At 48.5% G+C, this 18,252-nt stretch overlaps 1 protein-coding gene across 2 annotated transcripts in view; it reads right to left on the minus strand.

The window, feature by feature from the left end:
- Nucleotides 1–7,262: 7,262 nt before the first annotated feature.
- THAP4 (THAP domain containing 4) overlaps nucleotides 7,263–18,252 on the minus strand; it is a 40,850-nt gene continuing 29,860 nt past the window's right edge. For both annotated transcript variants that reach the window (XM_082840995.1, XM_082840996.1), the window contains one exon: nucleotides 7,263–7,538. In XM_082840995.1, the coding sequence (XP_082697121.1) occupies nucleotides 7,419–7,538 (120 nt within the window). In that variant the 3' untranslated portion in view covers nucleotides 7,263–7,418. The remainder of the gene's footprint in view (nucleotides 7,539–18,252) is intronic.

The raw sequence follows: 18,252 nt of genomic DNA on the forward strand, positions 1-18,252 counted from the left end.
AGAGGAAGGTCCCTTTGCTACCCTGCTTCCGTCACTAGGATCGATCCCTTGGTACGTCTCCAGCCTGGGAAAGTGATGTTACAGACGCTGAGTCAGGGAGGCCGCAGATTTAAGGTCACTCAGAGAGACCAGGCATCTGCGTGGACATTGGGTTAGAGGCTGCAGTGGAGGAGACACCCCGTTTCCAACAACAACAGAAGATGACATTCCGGGGTATAAACGGAGTGAGAAATGCGAAACCCTATGTGAGGCGAACTCTGAAGGTACCTCAGAGACACCCTGGACTTGGAAGGACAGAAGAAATCCCATGTTCCAGAGGAAAATGATCTCATAAAGAAGACAGTTCTCTAAGTAGCTTTGTAAATTTAACGTAATCCTTATGAAAGTATCAGAATGTTTTTCCCCCTCTGGATCTAAACAAGCTAATTATAAAGTTCATATAGGGCTTCCCTGGTGGCGCAGTGGTTGAGAGTCCGCCTGCCGATGGCAGGGGACGCGGGTTCGTGGTCCGGGAGGATCCCACATGCCGCGGAGCGGCTGGGCCCGTGAGCCATGGCCGCTGGGCCTGCGCGTCCGGAGCCTGTGCTCCGCAACGGGAGAGGCCACAGCAGTGAGAGGCCCGCGTACCGCAAAAAAAAAAAAAAAAAAAAAAAGCTCCTATGAGGTGGGGTGGGGGTGGGGGTGGGGGTGGGGGTGGGGGGGAAGGGCAAAAACAGCCGGGAAAACCCTTCAAAGAAGAGAAATGAGGAGGGTCTAGGCCTCTGCCTCTGAGTCTGTTGTTGGACCACCAGGCCCCAGGCCAAATGCATGTAGACAGGCAGGTGCAGGGTCACGGGACCCCCAGAGACAGACCCCTGTGCCTGGAGAACCAAGTCCATGATGAGGTGGGAAGAGTCGGGCTTGTGAGCAAATGTGACAAACCAGTCAACACTCAGAGACCAAATCGAATGCGTATGTCACATTAGACACAAAACAAATTCCAAACGGATCCAACAGCCAAGCATGAAAAATGAAACAAGTTCTAGAAACAATGGGTGAATTTCTTCCGAACTGGGGAGTGAGCAGAATCTCCCTCAACATGATTTAAAATCCAGGAGCAAGAAGAGACAAAATACTTTCTGGGAAAACCCTAACATTTAACATTTTCACAAGTATCTGCACCTTGAGACAGGAAGCAAGGGCGGGGGGCGTGGCTAGAGAGTGGGAGTGGCTTAATGGGTACGGGGGCACGGGCTTTCTCCTTGGGGTGACAGAAGTGTCCTGGAAGTAGACAGGGTTGATGGTTGCATGACACTGGGAATGTACGAAATACCACTCAACTGTACACCCGTGGACACTGTGGAAGAGTGAAGTTCATGCTGTAGCCGTGCATTTCACCTCCATGAAAGGTGGTCATTGAAAATCAGGAACACTAGGATTAATGTTTATAATTCACAAGAACTTAAAAGCTTCGAAAGTCGAGAAGAAAAAGACAAAAAAAGAGAAATGCAGGGACTTCCCTGGTGGTCCGCTGGTTAACACTCCACGCTTCTTCCACTGCAGGGGGTGTGGGTTCAATCCCTGGTTGGGGAACTAAGATCCCGAGTGCGGTGTGGCACAACCAAAAAAAAGAAATGCGTGCAGGATCTCATTTCTCACCGATCAGGTTGGCCCAGATCCAAATCTGACAACAGACTCCTGTTGGTGGAGGCAAGTCCCCTCACACAACACTGCTGGGAAGCAAAATGGCACAGTCCCTGGGGGAGGGGCAACACTTGGACAAGTCATAGATGCATTTACCCTCGGACTGGCTACCTCTGGAAATCTATCCCAGAGCTACGCTGGCCAAAGTCCAAAATGCCATGTACATAAAGTTATTCATTGTGACATTATTTGATCAGCAAAAGACTGGAAACAACCCAGATGCCCAGCATCAGGGTGTCTGCTGGATAAACCATGGCAGGGCTGCCTGGTGGGGCACTCAGCAGCTGGGCTATACACCCACGTGAAGCAAAATTTATCTTGTTTTACACTTTCAAAAAATAAATTATTTATTTATGTTTATTCATTTATTTTTGGCTGGGTTGGGTCTTCGTTGCTGCACGCGGGCTTTCTCTAGTTGCAGTGAGCAGGGGCTACTCTTTCTTGAGGTGTGCGGGCTTCTCATTGCGGTGGCTTCTCTTGTTGCAGAGCACGGGCTCTAGGTGCACGGGCTTCAGTAGCTGTGGCACGTGAGCTCAGTAGTTGTGGCTCGCGGGCTCTAGAGCGCAGGCTCAGTAGTTGGGGTGCACGGGCTTAGTTGCTCCACGGCATGTGGGATCTTCCCCGACCAGGGCTCGAACCCATGTCCCCTGCACTGGCAGGCGGATTCTTAACCACTGTGCCACCAGGGAAGTCCCTTGTTTTAAACTTTTGACAATAGGGTCACGTAGGATGTTCTGCATAAGCAAAGCTAACTTAAGAAAACAGTCAACTTTAAAAAATTAAACAAATGAGTTTCTCTATCAAGTTGGTGACACAAGCACCCAGAGGAATCAATTATTCCAACTATATTTTAACTTTACATCTTCAATGAAAAAGCTGTAAAAACAACAGCAAAAACGGAAACTTCAGGGCTTCCCTGGTGGCGCAGTGGTTGAGAGTCCGCCTGCCGATGCGGGGGACGCGGGTTCGTGCCCCGGTCCAGGAAGATCCCACATGCCGCGGAGCGGCTGGGCCCGTGAGCCATGGCCACTGAGCCTGCGCGTCCGGAGCCTGTGCTCCGCAATGGGAGAGGCCACAGCGGTGAGGGGCCCGCGAACCGCAAAAAGAAAAAGGAAACTTCAATCAGTAGTCTTATTAATAACAATATTATTATTCTGAAATAATCATACGTATCCCGTAGGAGAAAGCAAATAATGATAAACAGGATTTTCATCTTAAAAGAGGTAAAATCAAAGAATTTAAGTAAAAAATTTGATAATAAAATTTGAATTGGAAACCTCAGTGTGATGCACAGCTTCTCTCCTTAAAAAATGCATGCATCCCATGCTAAAGTAGTTGAGAGTGAAGGGTTGTGATCTCTGCAATGCGATCTCAGATAGTAAAGTGGAAATAAGCGAGAAAATAATTTATAAAGGGATTTTCCATTTCTGCCCGGGGCCTCTCAGTCCCACCCCCACTGGAGAGAAGAGAGGTTCTGAGGCAGGAAGTGGGAACAGAGGCCATCAGGGGCTTGAGGGGCTCCATCCAGCCAACTATCACATCATGTGGGCCCCTCCTGTCTGTCAAAGAAAAAGACTGGACTTGCCCAGCTCACATCGAACATACAAAAAGTACTGGGTTCATAACAGAAGCAGGAGGGGTGTGTGGGGGGGTGTGGTGTGAGAAGGTGGTCGGGCGGCCAGCACCGTTGTCCCTGGCACACCTGTTCTAAAACCCGACGATCAAAGGGGAAGAGAGGAGCGCTTCCGCTGGCCTTCTGGAGTGAACTCATTTCAGAGGCACCAAACTGAGCCTAATTGGATGGATGGAAGCTCTTCGGAGAATTCCGCCACCGAATGCAGAAGGACAGGGTTGGAAGATGGCCCTTCGGCAGCTCTGATGGGGGAGCTGGCTCAGGCAGGGGTCACCCACGGGCGGGCCGATTGACAGACGCTGAGAATAAGGAGGGCAGGCTGCACCGTCTGGGCCTGTTACGTTAGCATCAGCCACGTGAGACAGGCAGACGGCGCACAGGAAGACCCGGACAGCCCTTAGGAAGTGTGATCCAACCTCCAGACTACAGCAAACAGAGGGCTTAGAGGAACAATTCAGACACCGCGAGGAACCCAGGGGAACCCAGGATCCAGACTGGGGACGCCTTCCAGCTTCCCAATAAGAAGCACGGGGGACAGGGGGAGGAAGAGGACCAGGTGACCATGTCAGTTATTTGCTTTTCATCTCTCGGCTCTCAGCCCCACCCTTCCTGCTCCGGTCTGGGTGCTGCCCTCCTAGCCCCCTTCCAGCTGTGAGCAGGCAGCAGCCTGGGATGCAGGAGGGAGAGAGTGGGGGGCTTCCTTGCTGCTCCCAGCTCCTCTCAGCATCATTCCAGCAGCAGAGACAGCTCTGGTCCCATCCTCCAGGCTCCCTTGGAGCTATGGTCTGAATGTCTGTTTTCCCTCAAATTCGTATGTTGAAATCCTAACCCCCAAAGTGATGGTAGGAGAAGGTGGGGCCTTCGGGAGGTGACCAGGTCTTAAAGGCTCCACCCTCACGATTGGAGCAGGTGCCTGCATAACACAGACTCCACAGAGCTAGCTCAGCCTTTCTGCGCGTGAGGTCACAGTGGAGACGCGTCCATGGGCAAGCAGCCCTCCCACCTAATCAGCCAGCAACCTGATCCTGGGCTTCCAGCCTCTAGAACCGGGACACGTAAATTGCGGTTGTTTGCAAGCCACCCAGGGGATGGTTACTTTCGTTATAGCAGCCTGAACTAAGTCAGAAAGTGGTTACCAAGAAACAACAAGTATCTAAAAACGTGCAAGTGGCTTTGGAAATTAGAGGTTGGAAGCGTTTTAAGATGAATGTTAGCAAAAGCCTCCACTGCTGTGAACGGACTGTTCAGGGCAATTCTGGTGACCCAGGAAGAAAAGAGGAGAGCTGTGGAGAAAGCCTCAGTGTTCTTAGACAATACCTAAGTAATCCTGAACAGAATGTTGGTAGATATATGGGATGTGTTCATCTGAAACAATAAAACAGCCAGTTTTTACCAACAAAATGGGTTTATTAAGGAGCAGCAAAGATCTGTGTTTCAGGACAGGTAACCGTGGCACAAGTCCACAGGCAAGTCCAGTAGGTCAAAGGAGAGGAAATTCTTTTATAGAGGAAAAGGTAAGGTGGGAGGGGCTGTCATAAGCAAAAAAAGTCCATTGGAGGAAAATGGGGGTCTGAAGTGTGGTGGCTTTTCATTGGCTGAGCTGTGACAGTTTCTCATTGGCTGGGCTGTTGCCTGACAGGGAGAAAATCCTCCTTCCTCCTGGGGGTGGTAAAGGGCTTCTGGCCTAAGAGGCCAGGTGGCCTCCTCCTGTCAGGATCTGTGCTGACATCCAGTGGAGCTGGTGAGCGCTCCCCCTTGTGGCCTCCCCACTCCATTATTTTTTGTTTTTTGTTTTTGGCCGTGCTGCGTGGCTTGTGGGATCTTAGTTCCTCGGCCAGGGATTGAACTCAGGCCCTTGGCAGTGAGACCTCAGAGTCCTAACCACTGGACCACCAGGGAGTTCCCTCCCCACTCCAGTTCCGCGAGGTTTCCCTTTACTAATTTTCACAGGTGTAAAGGCCAGTCTGCTGAGATCTCAGATGGAAATGGAGGTCATTGGAAACTGGAGGAAAGGCAACCTTTGTTAAGACGGGACAGAGAGCGTGGCTAAACTATGTGTCCTAGTTTTGTGGAAGGTAGAACTTGTGAGCAATGGAATTGGTTATGTGCCTGGAAATTTCCAAGCAAAGTGAAAGTGTTGAAGCATGAGGGGCCTTGTTTCTCTTGAATACTTAGAGTAAAATGCAAGAAGACTTAAGGACAGAATTGTTAACCAAAAAGGAAGCAGACCTTAAAAATGTGGAAAATCCTCAGCCTATTGATATTTAAAGTAGTAAGAAAGCTTGCTGAGACAGATCATGACGCTTGGGAGGACTTGACACGGAGGTTAGTACTCATCAGTTACGAGCTAGTTACCCACATGATGGGAGACCAGGCAGCCACCTAAACAGAAGCCTAAAGTCCAGACAATGGAAAAATGTCTTCAAAGGCATTTCAGAGATTGTGGGGTGACCCTTCCATCCCAGGCCCAGAGGATAAGGCTCTGCTCCCCACATTCCTGGGCCACAGCAGATGTGGCTGCCCCACTGGAGGGCACAGCTGCAAACTTGGCTGGAATCGGTGTTTGGCTTCCACAAGGTACCATCTCTGCCAGCACGCAGAATGCAGAGCCCTGGGGCCTTGCTACCTTCCCTCAATTTGGAAGGATGGAGCCACCTGGAGCCTCAGGCTCATGACCTAGGCAGAGACCCACACCCTGCAAGGGGTGCAGAGCCCCCGCTAGGGCGACCCCGGGGTGGGCAGAACCTGGGGAGAGCCGCAGGCACACGACTCCAACCCCTGAGAACCGTGGTGAGCGCTGTACCCGGCAAAGCTGGGGGGGGGCAGAACCACCCCAGGGGGGCCCGGAGGACAGACACTGAGCCACAGAGGGTCGTTCCTCGTAAGCCTTAAGGTTTGGGACCTGCTCAGGACCTGTCACGCCTTCTTCTTCCCTATTTCTACCTTTTGGAAAGGGAGTGTCCATCCGTTCCTCTCCCGTCGCTGACTTTCGGAGGCCAATAACTTGTCTGGTTTCCCAGGTTCGCAGCTGGAGGGACGAACTGGGCCTGAGTCTCTGCTGACCTGACGCTCTCGGCGAGCCCAGCCCAGCCACCATGTCCACCCTGCACGCAGGGGGCCGGCCGCCTTCCTCACGCTCCGGCCACGCTCCTCTGAGGGCTGGGCACCAGCCCCGGTCCCTCCTTTGCGCTCCCAGGTACTGACAACCCCCCCACCCCGGTAGTGCCTTTTGTCCCCAGGGTGTGTGACAAGGGGGTGTGTGGCTGCAGACATTGACCCCTGCTCTTGAGCGCGGCCTCCTTTCACCCCGTGTCTATGTTCCCGGTGAGGCCCCTGATGCTGTGCTGTGTTCAGGAAAAGAGAAAGGCTCTGTTTTGCTCTTACACACATGCTGAAGTGTTTGAGAGAAGTGACACTGTGTGTGGAATTCGCTTTAAGATGCTCCAGCCACAAAAAGGGGGGAAGAGCAGACGGAACCACCGGTGTGGGGACATGCTGGCAGGAGCTGGAACGGGGTGAGGTCCAGGGGGTCAGTGTACGTCTGGAAACTTCCATCGTAAACAAATGAAGGTAATATTATATTGCCGAGACTAAATCAAATTTACAGAATGATGATAAATTCACTACCACCCTCTCGCCTTGGGAATGCCCTTCGTCCACATGGAAATGGGGTCGTTATACTCTCAGCTCTTTAAAAGTAAAGGAAAATTCACTGCAATTCTTTTTGTCCTACCTTTCTCTTCACCTTGTTGCTGACTACTGTAGATTTATAAACATTTTCAGATCTTGTCAAAACTGCAGGAAGGAAAGGAGAGAGAAAGAGTCACCCCTTTTTAATTTTTTAGGGAAACGACTCTGAAAACAAATAGTCACCAGCAGATGAAAGAAACGCAGTCTACGCAAGTGATAATATTCAAAATGCTTAGCCATAAAAATAAAGGCCTTTTATTTGGTTTTTCTGTGCCATTACAGGAACACGTGGCAACAAACACCCTTGAACCCACGGTGACCTGTGGCCACACCCACACCTGCTGCGGCGTCTGCTGAGAAGCTGAAGTGTCACCACACAGGCCAGCCCCACCGGACTCAGCTCTACCTGGGGTCACGGGGTCACCTTCTTGTAGGTGACATGCAGATGCTGAGTCATGGGCTGCGTAGTGGTTGCCATGGAGACCGTCTGTTCCAGTTTGCCCTCGGAATTCAGCCTGAATTTTCGGGTAATCTGAGCAGAACAAAACAAATACGAAACGCCTTAATTTTGCCTCCAGAGATGCCGCGGCCGCGCCCGCGGCGGCTGCAACAGTTCACCTCAGTGCCAGGGGCTTGTGAGCCAGGCAGCGTCCCCGCCGGTGGGTGACAGACACTCGGCCGGCAGCCGCGACGGGCGTCCGGACCCCTGGCCCGTGCCGCCTCCCTGCCGCTCAGCTGTTCCCAAACATCCGGAGGTGAGCGCGGGCGTCAGCCTCGCCGTCTGCCTAGGGGCCGGCTGTCCAGCGCGTCCCTCCCTACACAGCTTGAAATGATGCCAAATGTGTTCTCAGAAAACTCGGTACCAGCACTTCTGGAACCCCCGATTCATCAGGGCCAATTACGGCAGCTGCTTCTAACAGTAACACAGACCTGCAGCACCCGAGCCCCCGATGAGAAAATGGGTTTGCCTGGAACGTCTGTGGACAGACGGTGAAAGCCCGAGGACTGTGGAAGCCGCCTCCAGGGGTGGCTACCTGGCGCCACAACTGGCGGGGGTGGGGGCCCACGAGCGTCAGAACCCGTGCTGGCCAGGCCCCAGCGACCGTCGGGCAGAGAAGAGAGGAAAGCCAGATTCCAGAGCCTGTTTAAAGCCACCAGGCTACAAGGCCAAGGCCTCAGGGGGAAGGGCGTGCAGGGGAGAGACCCAGTTCAGAGCAGCTGTCCCCCCAAGGCCGGTGCTGACTCTCAGAGGCCACCCAGAGGCTGGGGAGCCGGGTGGGTGCGCCCTAACCCACGGGGCTGCGCTGCACGGGCCACCCTCTGGAACCGCTGCCCGGCGTCTAGAAGGAGGGGGCGTAGAAAACCGCCCGGCTGTTGGTCAGGACCCCCTTAGGGCCGCACCCCAGGAGTAAGAGTTCCCCAGAAACAGACTGGGAAGTCCGGTTTCAAAGTAGTGCTATCTCTGTGGACAGGACCTGCTCTTCCTGGACAAACCACCAGAAGCGCAAGAAGTGCCCTTTGGTGGGAGACGACATCAGACAGGCCTCAAGTCACCCGCGGTTTTCACGCGCGATGTCTAGAATTCAAGAAATTCAACAGAAGGGATGGAAACTAGAAGACAAAGGAAGGACATCTTCAAAACAATGAAAATAACTGTCCCCCTGGCATTCTGGTTGCAGTGAAAACACCCTTCAAAAGTGAAGGCAAAATAAAGACATTTTTAGACAAAAAATCCACAGAGAATTCACCACCAGCAGGACCCCCCGCTTCTTTACACAAAACACTAGAGGAAGTTCTTCAGGTTTTAAGGAAAATGGTGGAAGCAGAGACGCAGGAACAAAGGAAGAGCAACAGCAAGGATAAACGTATGGAAAACCGTGCGTCACCCAAATGCTGCGACGAGGGCTAACTGGCATTTATACAACCCTGTGGGGCCTACTGTGCGTGCGTACTCACAACACGTGACAGCAGAAGCAGAGGCGGGAGGAGGACACAGAGTCAGTGTCCTACGTCCCTGCTACTCGGTGGGCTCCAGGTACCAGCCCCACCTGGGCGGCTGCTGGAAATGCAGAGTCTCAGGCTCCGCCCCAGACCCGGTGCCTCAGAATTGCCACCCTGAGCCCCAGGGACCACACTGCGTGGTGGTCTGAGCAGCCCTGTCCTAAGGTCCTTGCCACCGTCCACAGGTGTCAAAGGTCAACGCGCTGTCCTCGCCACGGTAACGGCTGAGGACGGGAGAGGGCTGCAGAGGGCAGGATGGGAGGGCACAGCCCCAGATGAGGTGGACAGAGAGATAGAAAGCAGACGGGTGGCGGGCCGACATTCTCACACGGGACTTGCTTCTTCAACTCCACAGCCTTTGTTCTGGAATTTAATTGAAAAACAGTCGGGGCTTCCCTGGTGGCGCAGTGGTTGAGAGTCCGCCAGCCGATGCAGGGGACACGGGTTTGTGCCCCGGTCCAGGAAGATCCCACATGCCACGGAGCGGCTGGGCCCGTGAGCCATGGCCGCTGAGCCTGTGCGTCCGGAGTCTGTGCTCCACAACAGGAGAGGCCACAACAGTGAAAGGCCCGCGTACCGCAAAAAACAAAACAAACAAACAGTCAAGGCTCTAATCCTTGAAACCACTCTGCAGAGGAAACAGAAGTGCAGTGGAGAGAAACAAAGCCCGTGTTCCCCACACCACGGGCCACGCGCTCAGCTTCCACAGGACAGCAGCCGCCTGTCCTCAGAGCCCACGGCCTGCGGGGCACCTGTTCCCCCGACACCCCACCACCGATGCAGGACACTGGCTCTCGCCCTCATGCCAGACGCCCAGCACCACACGTGCAGGGGGAGCGCAGGCGGGGGCAAAGGAAATGCCTCACCGGGGAACGGAAGGTGGGCCCCCCGCCCCCCGTTGAACCTTTCCACGTTAAAGGGAAGACACTGCGTGTCTCTCACACGGAGCCCGCCCGACGGGCCGAGGCTGCGGTCACACCCGAAAACCAGCACCTGAGGACTACCTGGCTTCTCGCGCGGCCTTGCATTCCCCGTCCTGCCTCCGCGATGCCGCAGGGGCTGCGGGCCACGCCACAAGGACACAGCCCATTTCACCGTATGCTGACCCAAGGGCGGCCGCTCCCTCGCCCTTCGGCTCTGCTTCTGTGTGCCGAAGTCTGTGAACATCCGGTAACAGCCACCGGGCAGCAAGACACAGGGCAACAAAAAGAGGGAGACAGTCACGGGGGAGACCCCATGGCGGAGACGCTGGTCCCCCACGACCTCCCCAGGTCCCAGAGAGAGGGTGTGTGAGGGCTGCCCGGCCGCCGGAGCGCACACTCGGGACTGTGTTCACCGAGGTGGCCTCAGCGACGATACTGCTACTGCAGCGTGTCCCCGTGCCCGGGAGTCACCTGTTAGGTTCCTCTGGGCTTGGTGGCCTCTTGGATGAAATTTCTTGTGCTAGTTTTCTCTTCAAATGAAAGTTATTTGGCAGAATTTAAAGTTGAGGCAGGTCGTAGATGACATCGCTCAGGCTCAGAACCAGACCTCCTGCGGCGCCCACGGCCTCTGCCGACGATGATCCCGAGGTCATGCCAAGTCCACCCTCAGGACGAGAATCCACCTGAACTGCAGACTGACCCTCGTCTAAACAAGTTTAAACAAGGTGGGGCTGGAAGCAACTGTTTGCCTTTAAACCCTCAAAGTGGAGCCTGTTGGGGCCGCTGGGTAGGGCAGAAGCTGCAGGAGCTGCATTCTGGAGAGAAGCCTGCACAGCTGGGGCCCAGCTCCGATGGCAAAGGCAAACCCCAAGGAGCCTCTGAACACAGGGACAGAGGCGTCCTGACAACGCCACGAGTTCTGACTTTAGCCAAGTGTGTTCACTTTTCCTCGACTGCACAGACCAGAGATATTACGGTAGAGAGAAACTCGATGTGAGAACTTCTTGGTGTTTTAATGATTTCTTGTTCCTGATATTACGGTAGAGAGAAACTCGATGTGAGAACTTCTTGGTGTTTTAATGATTTCTTGTTCCTGTTATGTCTTGTCCCGTGGGGAAAAGGTGGAGAAGGAAAGGCCAGGAGAGAGTTAGACGGATCTGACTTTGTTTTAGGTCCTAAAATAAACAAACGAAGAAGCCACCCCATACAACACTTGAGGCATCAAGGAGGGGGCTGAGTCATGAAGAAAGGGGCTGAGTTTGATAAACAAGGACATCAGGACACTGTTGGAGAACTACAGACAGTGCAGGCCTCACGTTTCTCTCACTGACTTGCAAGAGGGAGGGGATGTATGTACATGTACAGCTGATTCACTTCACCGTACAGCAGAAACTAACACAACATGGTAAAGCAACTCTACTCCAATTCAAAAAAAAAAGAAGAATTAGAACAGATGCAGTCTGCTTGCTGCCAGGACTGGCTCCTTTCCCCTCCTTTGCACCCTGCTTTATTGAGATATAACTGACATGTAACACTGTATAGGTTTAAGCTGAAACATGATGATTTGATACATGTGTATATGGTGAAATGTTTACCACAATAAGGTCAGTTAATACATCCATCACCTCACAGTTACATCTTTTTCCTCTTAGCAAATTTCACTAATATAACAGAGCACTGTCAACTCTAGTGCCGCCCTGTCAACTCTAGTGCCACGCTGTCCATCTTACACCTGGACGTTCATACCCACTGGGCAACATCTGCCCATTTCCCCCACCTGAGCCCCCCGTAACCAGCATTCTACTCTGTTTCTGTGAGTTTTCTTTCTTTTTTTTTAAATTTCACATATATTGGGTTGGCCAAAAAGTGCCTTCGGTGTTCACATAAAAATAAAAGACACATTTTTCATTTTTACCAAGAACTCTATCGAACGACGTTTTCACCCTTTTGTTCCACTACCTTCTGCCATTTTTCAGGCACCTTCATAATATCATCTTCCCAAAACTTTTTACCTTTTTGAGCAAAGAACTGTTCCAGGTGCCTTTTACAGTCTTCAAGGGAATTGAAATTTTTTCCATTAAGAGAATTTTGTGAAGACCTAAATAAATGGAAATTCGAAGGTACAATGTCTGGTGAATACGATGGATGAATCAGAACTTCCCAGCCAAGCTGTAACAGTTTTTGCCTGGTCATCAAAGAAACATGCCGTTTTGCATCATCCTGATAGAAGATTATGTGCTTCCTGTTGACTAATTGTGGACACTTTTTGTTGAGTGCTGCTTTCAGTTGGTCTAACTGGCAGTAGTACTTGTTGGAATGAATCGTCTGGTTTTCCAGGAGCTCATAATAGAGGACGCCCTTCCAGTACCACCATATACACAACATCACCTTCAGACCAGCCTTTGGTGTGGTTGGTGGTGGTTTATTTCGCTTGTCCCACGATCTCTTCCATTCCCCATTATTGTACAGTATCCACTTTTCATCACCTGTCACAATTTGTTTTAAAAACGGAACACTTTCATTACATTTAAGTAGAGAATCACACGTCGAAACATGGTCAAGAAGGTTCTTTTTTGCTTATGTGGAACCCAAACATCAAAGTGATCTAACATAACCAAGCTGGTGCAAATGATTTTCAACTCTTGATTTGGATATTTTGAGTATGTCGGCTGTCTCCCACATGGTATAACGTTGATTGTTCTCAACTGATGTCTCAATTTGATGGCTATCAACGTCAACTGGTCTACCTGACCGTGGAGCATCGGCCAGCGAGAAATCTCCAGCATGAAACTCTGCAAATCACTTTTGACACGTTTGATCAGTCACATCACCTTCTCCATATATGGCACAAATCCTTTTTTTTGCATTTCGGTTGCATTTTTACCTTTCTTGAAATAATAAAGCATAATATGTTCAAAATGTTGCTTTTTTCTTCCATCTTCGATATTAAAATGGCTATACAAAAATTCACCAATTTTGATAAGTATTTACTTACTTATTTATTTATTTGGTTGTGTTGGGTCTTTGTTGCTGCGCTCGGGCTTTCCTCTAGTTGTGGTGAGCAGGGGCTACTCTTCATTGCGGTGCGTGGGCTTCTCATTGCGGTGGCTTCTCTTGTTGCAGAGCACGGGCTCTAGGCACGCAGGCTTCAGTAGTTGTGGTAAGTGGGCTCAGTAGTTGTGGCTCGCGGGCTCTAGAGCGCAGGCTCAGTAGTTGTGGCGCATGGGCTTAGTTGCTCCGCAGCATGTGGATCTTCCCAGGCCAGGGCTCGAACCTGTGTCCCCTGCATTGGCAGGCGGATTCTTAACCACTGTGCCACTAGGGAAGTCCCAATAAGTCTTTCTATAAATGCACGCTGGTATGACAGCTGTCACACACAATCTAACAAAATTGTTTTGAATGAAGTTAAAGACAACTAAGTGCTAGTAGAGCCCTCTTAAGGAAAAAAATGAACGAAACTTTTGGCCAACCCAATACAAAACACTCCAGAAAGAAATTAAAGAAGACATAAATAAATGGAAACACATCCCATGTTCATGGATTGGAAGACTTAATATCATTAAGAAACAAATACTACCCAAAGAGACCTACAGAATTAACAAAATTCAAATCAAAATGCCAATGATGCGTTTTGTAGAAATAGAAAAATCCATCCTAAAATTCATATGGAATCTCAAGGGACTCTCAACAGATTTCAAAACTTACTACAGAATGACAGTGACCAAAACAGTGTGACACTGGCATAAAAACAGATATACAGACCAATGGAACAGTTCTGAGAGCCCAGAAATAAATCCTTGCATATGTTATCAAATGATTTTCAACCAGGTTGCCAAGACCATTCAATGAGGAAAGGATGGCCTTTTCAATAAATGGTGCTGGGAAAACTGGATATCCCCTCGCAAAAGAATAAAACCGCACCCTTACCTAACATTAGTACAAAAAATGAATGAACAAAGAAAACCCTCAAAATGAATCACAGCCTTGAAGGTAAGAGCTAAAACTATAAAAACTCTTAGAAGAAAACATAGGGCAAGTGTAATGACATTGGATTTGGCAATGACTTCCTGGATACCAATTTACAGCCAATGAAGAAAAAGCAGACAAACTGTAATTCATGAAAATTAAAAACTTTTGTGCATCAAAAGATACTATTTACAGAGAAAAAATGCAACCCACAGAATAAGAGAAATATTTGCAAATCATATATCTGATATGGGATTCATAAACAGAATAACAGAGAACTCCTAAAATTCAACAACAGCAAAAACAAACAACCCAATTCAAAAATGGGCAAAGGATTTGAATAGACATTTTTACAAAAACGATATATGAATGGCCAAGAAGCACATGAAAAGTTGCTCAATATCGCTATCGTTTAGGGAAATGCAAATCAAAACTACAATGAGATACCACCTCACACCCATTAGGATGAGTGATATCCAAAAACCAGAAAACAACAAATGATGAGAATGCAGAGAAATTGGAACCCCTGTGCACTGCTGATGGGAATGTAAAATGGTGCAGGTAAAGTGGGAAGCTATGGCGGGTCCTCAAAAAATTAAAAATAAAATTAACCACGTGATCCAGCAATTCCTCTTCTGGGTATACACCCCAAAGAACTGAAAGCAGGTCTTGAAGAGATATCTGTACACCCATGTTCACAGTAGCATCATTCACAATAGCTAAAAGGTGGAAGCAACTCAGGTATCCATTGATGGATGAATGGAAAAGCAAATGTGGTCCATCCACACACTGGAATATTACTGAGCCTTAAAAAGGAGGGAAATTCTGACACAGGCTACAACATGGATGAACCTTGAGGACATTGTGCTCAGTGAAGTAAGCCAGATGCAAAAAGAAAAATAACTGTATGATTCCACTGATATGAGGTACCTAAGTAGTTAAAATCGGAGAGATGGAAAGTAGAGAAGTGGCTGCCAGGGTCAGGGGAGGAGAGGACAGGGAGCTACTGCTTAGTGGGCCTGAGTTTCAGTTCTGCAAGGTGAACGTGTTCTGGAGATGATTAACAATGTGAATATATTTAAGTGTACCCTTAAAAATGGTTAAGATAATTAACTTTTATGTATCTATTTTTCCACAATAAAAAATACTGAAGAAGAAAAAAAAGTTGGGGGTGAAATAAACTCAAAAGAAATATTGCCAGACCTATACTACAAGAAATGCCACTAACGCAGCTTCAGAATGAAGGGAAATGATACCACAGGAAACTCTATAGAAGGAGAAAAGAGCAACACAAAGAGAAACTAAGTGGGTAACTATAAGCGATTACTCCCCTGCCCCCCCCACTGTAATTTCTTCGAAAGTCAACCGATTATGTAAAGCAAAAATCCTAGTGTGAAGGTTTATAATGTATGTGGATACTTTTTATATGTAAAAGGTATGATGACACCAGCACAAAAGGAGGATAAATGCAATTCTACACAGCTGTAAGATTAACACACATGTGAAGTGGGAAATGTAACAGTATATCACTGATTATAAACAGACTTTGATAAATTTGGCATGCATATTGTTAGCCTTAAATCAACTATTTAAAAAAAAGGATACAGTTAAGCTAATAGAAGAAATAAAACAGAATGCTAAAAATACTTAATTAACCCAAGAAAACATACTAAAGGAACAAAAGAGGAACAAAGCCAAGAAAGAAGTAAAGCAGACAAATCAAGATGGTGGACGTACAGCCACCCTTACAAATACTTATGTTAAACGTAAATGAACTAAATACTCCAATTAAAATACGGAGTTTTCGGGCTTCCCTGGTGGCGTAGTGGTTGAGAGTCTGCCTGCCAATGCAGGGGACATGGGTTTGTGCCCCAGTCCGGGAAGATCCCACATGCTGCGGAGTGGCTGGGCCCGTGAGCCATGGCCGCTGAGCCTGCGCGTCCAGAGCCTGTGCTCTGCAATGGGAGAGGCCACAACAGTGAGAGGCCCACATACAGCAAAAAAAAAAAAAAATACGGAGTTTTCTGACTAGAGAAAAAAAGCAAGACTCTATAAGAAATGTACTGTAAATATAAAGACACAATTTGAATGTGGAAAGGGTAGGAAAAAAGATATACTGTACAAATGATAAGCATAAGAAAGCAGGTGCGGTTACATTAGTATCAGACAAAGCAGACTTCCAGGTATAGTATTACAAGCTATAAAGGACATTTCATAAATATAATACATATATCATCTGTATGCATCTAAATTACACAGCTTCAAAGTTATGAAGCAAAGATGGAACCAAAGAAAGGAACTGAAATATCTTCAGTCATAACTGGAGATTTTAATACCTCTCAGTAATTAGATACAACCAAGAACCCCCCACCCCCAAACACGCTAGTACATAGAAAATCTGATGACATTATCAATCAGCTTGACCTAACTGGTATTTTCAGTCCACTACAGCCAACAACTGTCAAATACTTATTCATTCTGAGTGCATATGAAACATTCACCAAGTTAGATCATATACGGGGCACAAAATAACTTTCAAACAGACCACGTTCTCTGGGTTTTATAGAACTGAATTAGAAATCATAGCAAGAAAATCCTCCAATAGTTGGAAAATAAGTAACATTCTTCTAAATAATCCTGTTCAAGGAAACAAAACCATTGAAGAAATAAAATATTTTGAGCGAGGATAAAAATAATAAAAATGGGTTAAGGACTTCCCTGGTGGTGCAGTGGTTAAGAATCCACCTGCCAATGCAGGGGACACGGGTTTAATCCCTGGTCTGGGAAGATCCCACATGCCACAGAGCAACTAAGCCCGTGCGCCAGAACTACTGAGCCTGCGCTCTAGAGCCCGCGAGCCACAGCTACTGAGCCCACGTGCCGCAACTACTAAAGCCCGTGCACCTAGAGCCCGTGCTCCACAACAAGAGAACCCACCGCAAGGAGGAGTCTGCGTACCGCAACGAAGAGTAGCCCCCGCTCGCCACAACTAGAGAAAGCCCACGAGCAGCAACAAAGACCCAACGCAGCCAAAAATAAATAAAATTGTAAAAAAAGAAAGAAAGAAAGAAAGAAAATAGTGCTGGAACAACTGGATATCTATCTAGGAAAAAATGAAAGCATTTTGACTCCTACTTCACACCATACAAAACTATAAATTCCCAAATAATAAACCTTAAAGTAAAAGGAGACACTGTAAAAATTCTTGAAGAAAATGCAGGTGAAAGTGTGTGCTAGGCAAAAAATGTTAAGACAGGGCACAAAATGCACTAACTGTAAGAGAAAAAACTGATAACAGAACTTCATCAAAAGTAAAACATTTTGTTAAAGAAATGAAATGGTAAGTTTTAAGTTGAGAGCACAGTTTTATCAACACATCTACCTGATAAAGGACTTGTGTCCAGAATATGTAACAAACTCTTACAGCTCAAAGATAAGGCAAACAAGCTGCTGGAGAAAAAGGACAAAGGATTTGAACGCTCACGTCATGAAACAAAGAATACAACGGCAAATAAGCACGTTGCAAGGATGAGCCACATCATTAGTCACTGGGAAAATGTAATTAACACCACACTGCAATGCCACTTGGTAGCCACCAGGATGGCCTAAGTTCAAGGCCCAGCCCGGGAAAGGGCGTGGGGCAGCTGGCCCTCTGTGCGCTGCTGCAGGGCAGGGGTACAGAGCGGCATCAAGAACCATAAAGCACTTAAGACTTCACCATGGAGTGTCCAAGGCCTCTATGGTCAACACCATAAAGAAACCAACTTTGGTATCTACTGAAATACACCGAACAAGGTCCGAAATCCCTGCAGCACACCCCCACGCTGCTGTGCATGGCTACCTGCGGGGTCTCTGGAGCCCATCACGTGAAAACAAAAAGGAAGAGAGACTAACGGTCTACACGTAAAAAAGGGAAGTTGTAAGAGTACAAGAAAATGGAAGAATAATTTTATCCTTTTGGAGCAGAAGACATCTTCCTGAGCCAGAGCCCAAATTCAGACGGCGTTTAGGACGAGACCCCGAGAGGCAACTAGAGAAAGATGTACAGCCTGTGGGCAGAAGACATCACGAATCAGGCTAACCTAAGCCACCGGATGGGGGTGTTGTCACAAATACAGCAGACGACAGATTAATATCCACAGAACATAAAAAATCTCCCAGAAATCAACAAGAAAATGACACCTCGCAGAAAAACAGGCAATGACTTTGAACATCAAGTATCGGAACAAGAAATACAAACCACCAGTGAGCGCGAAGAATGCCCCCTCACTCATAAGTTAAATTTAAAACACCAATGAGATACCACCTTTTATCTAGCAGATTAAAAAAATCAGAAATCCTGAAAACACACCGCAC

The sequence above is a fragment of the Leucopleurus acutus genome (assembly GCF_964270905.1).
Source record: "Leucopleurus acutus genome assembly, chromosome: 6".
Classification (NCBI taxonomy): domain Eukaryota; kingdom Metazoa; phylum Chordata; class Mammalia; order Artiodactyla; family Delphinidae; genus Leucopleurus; species Leucopleurus acutus.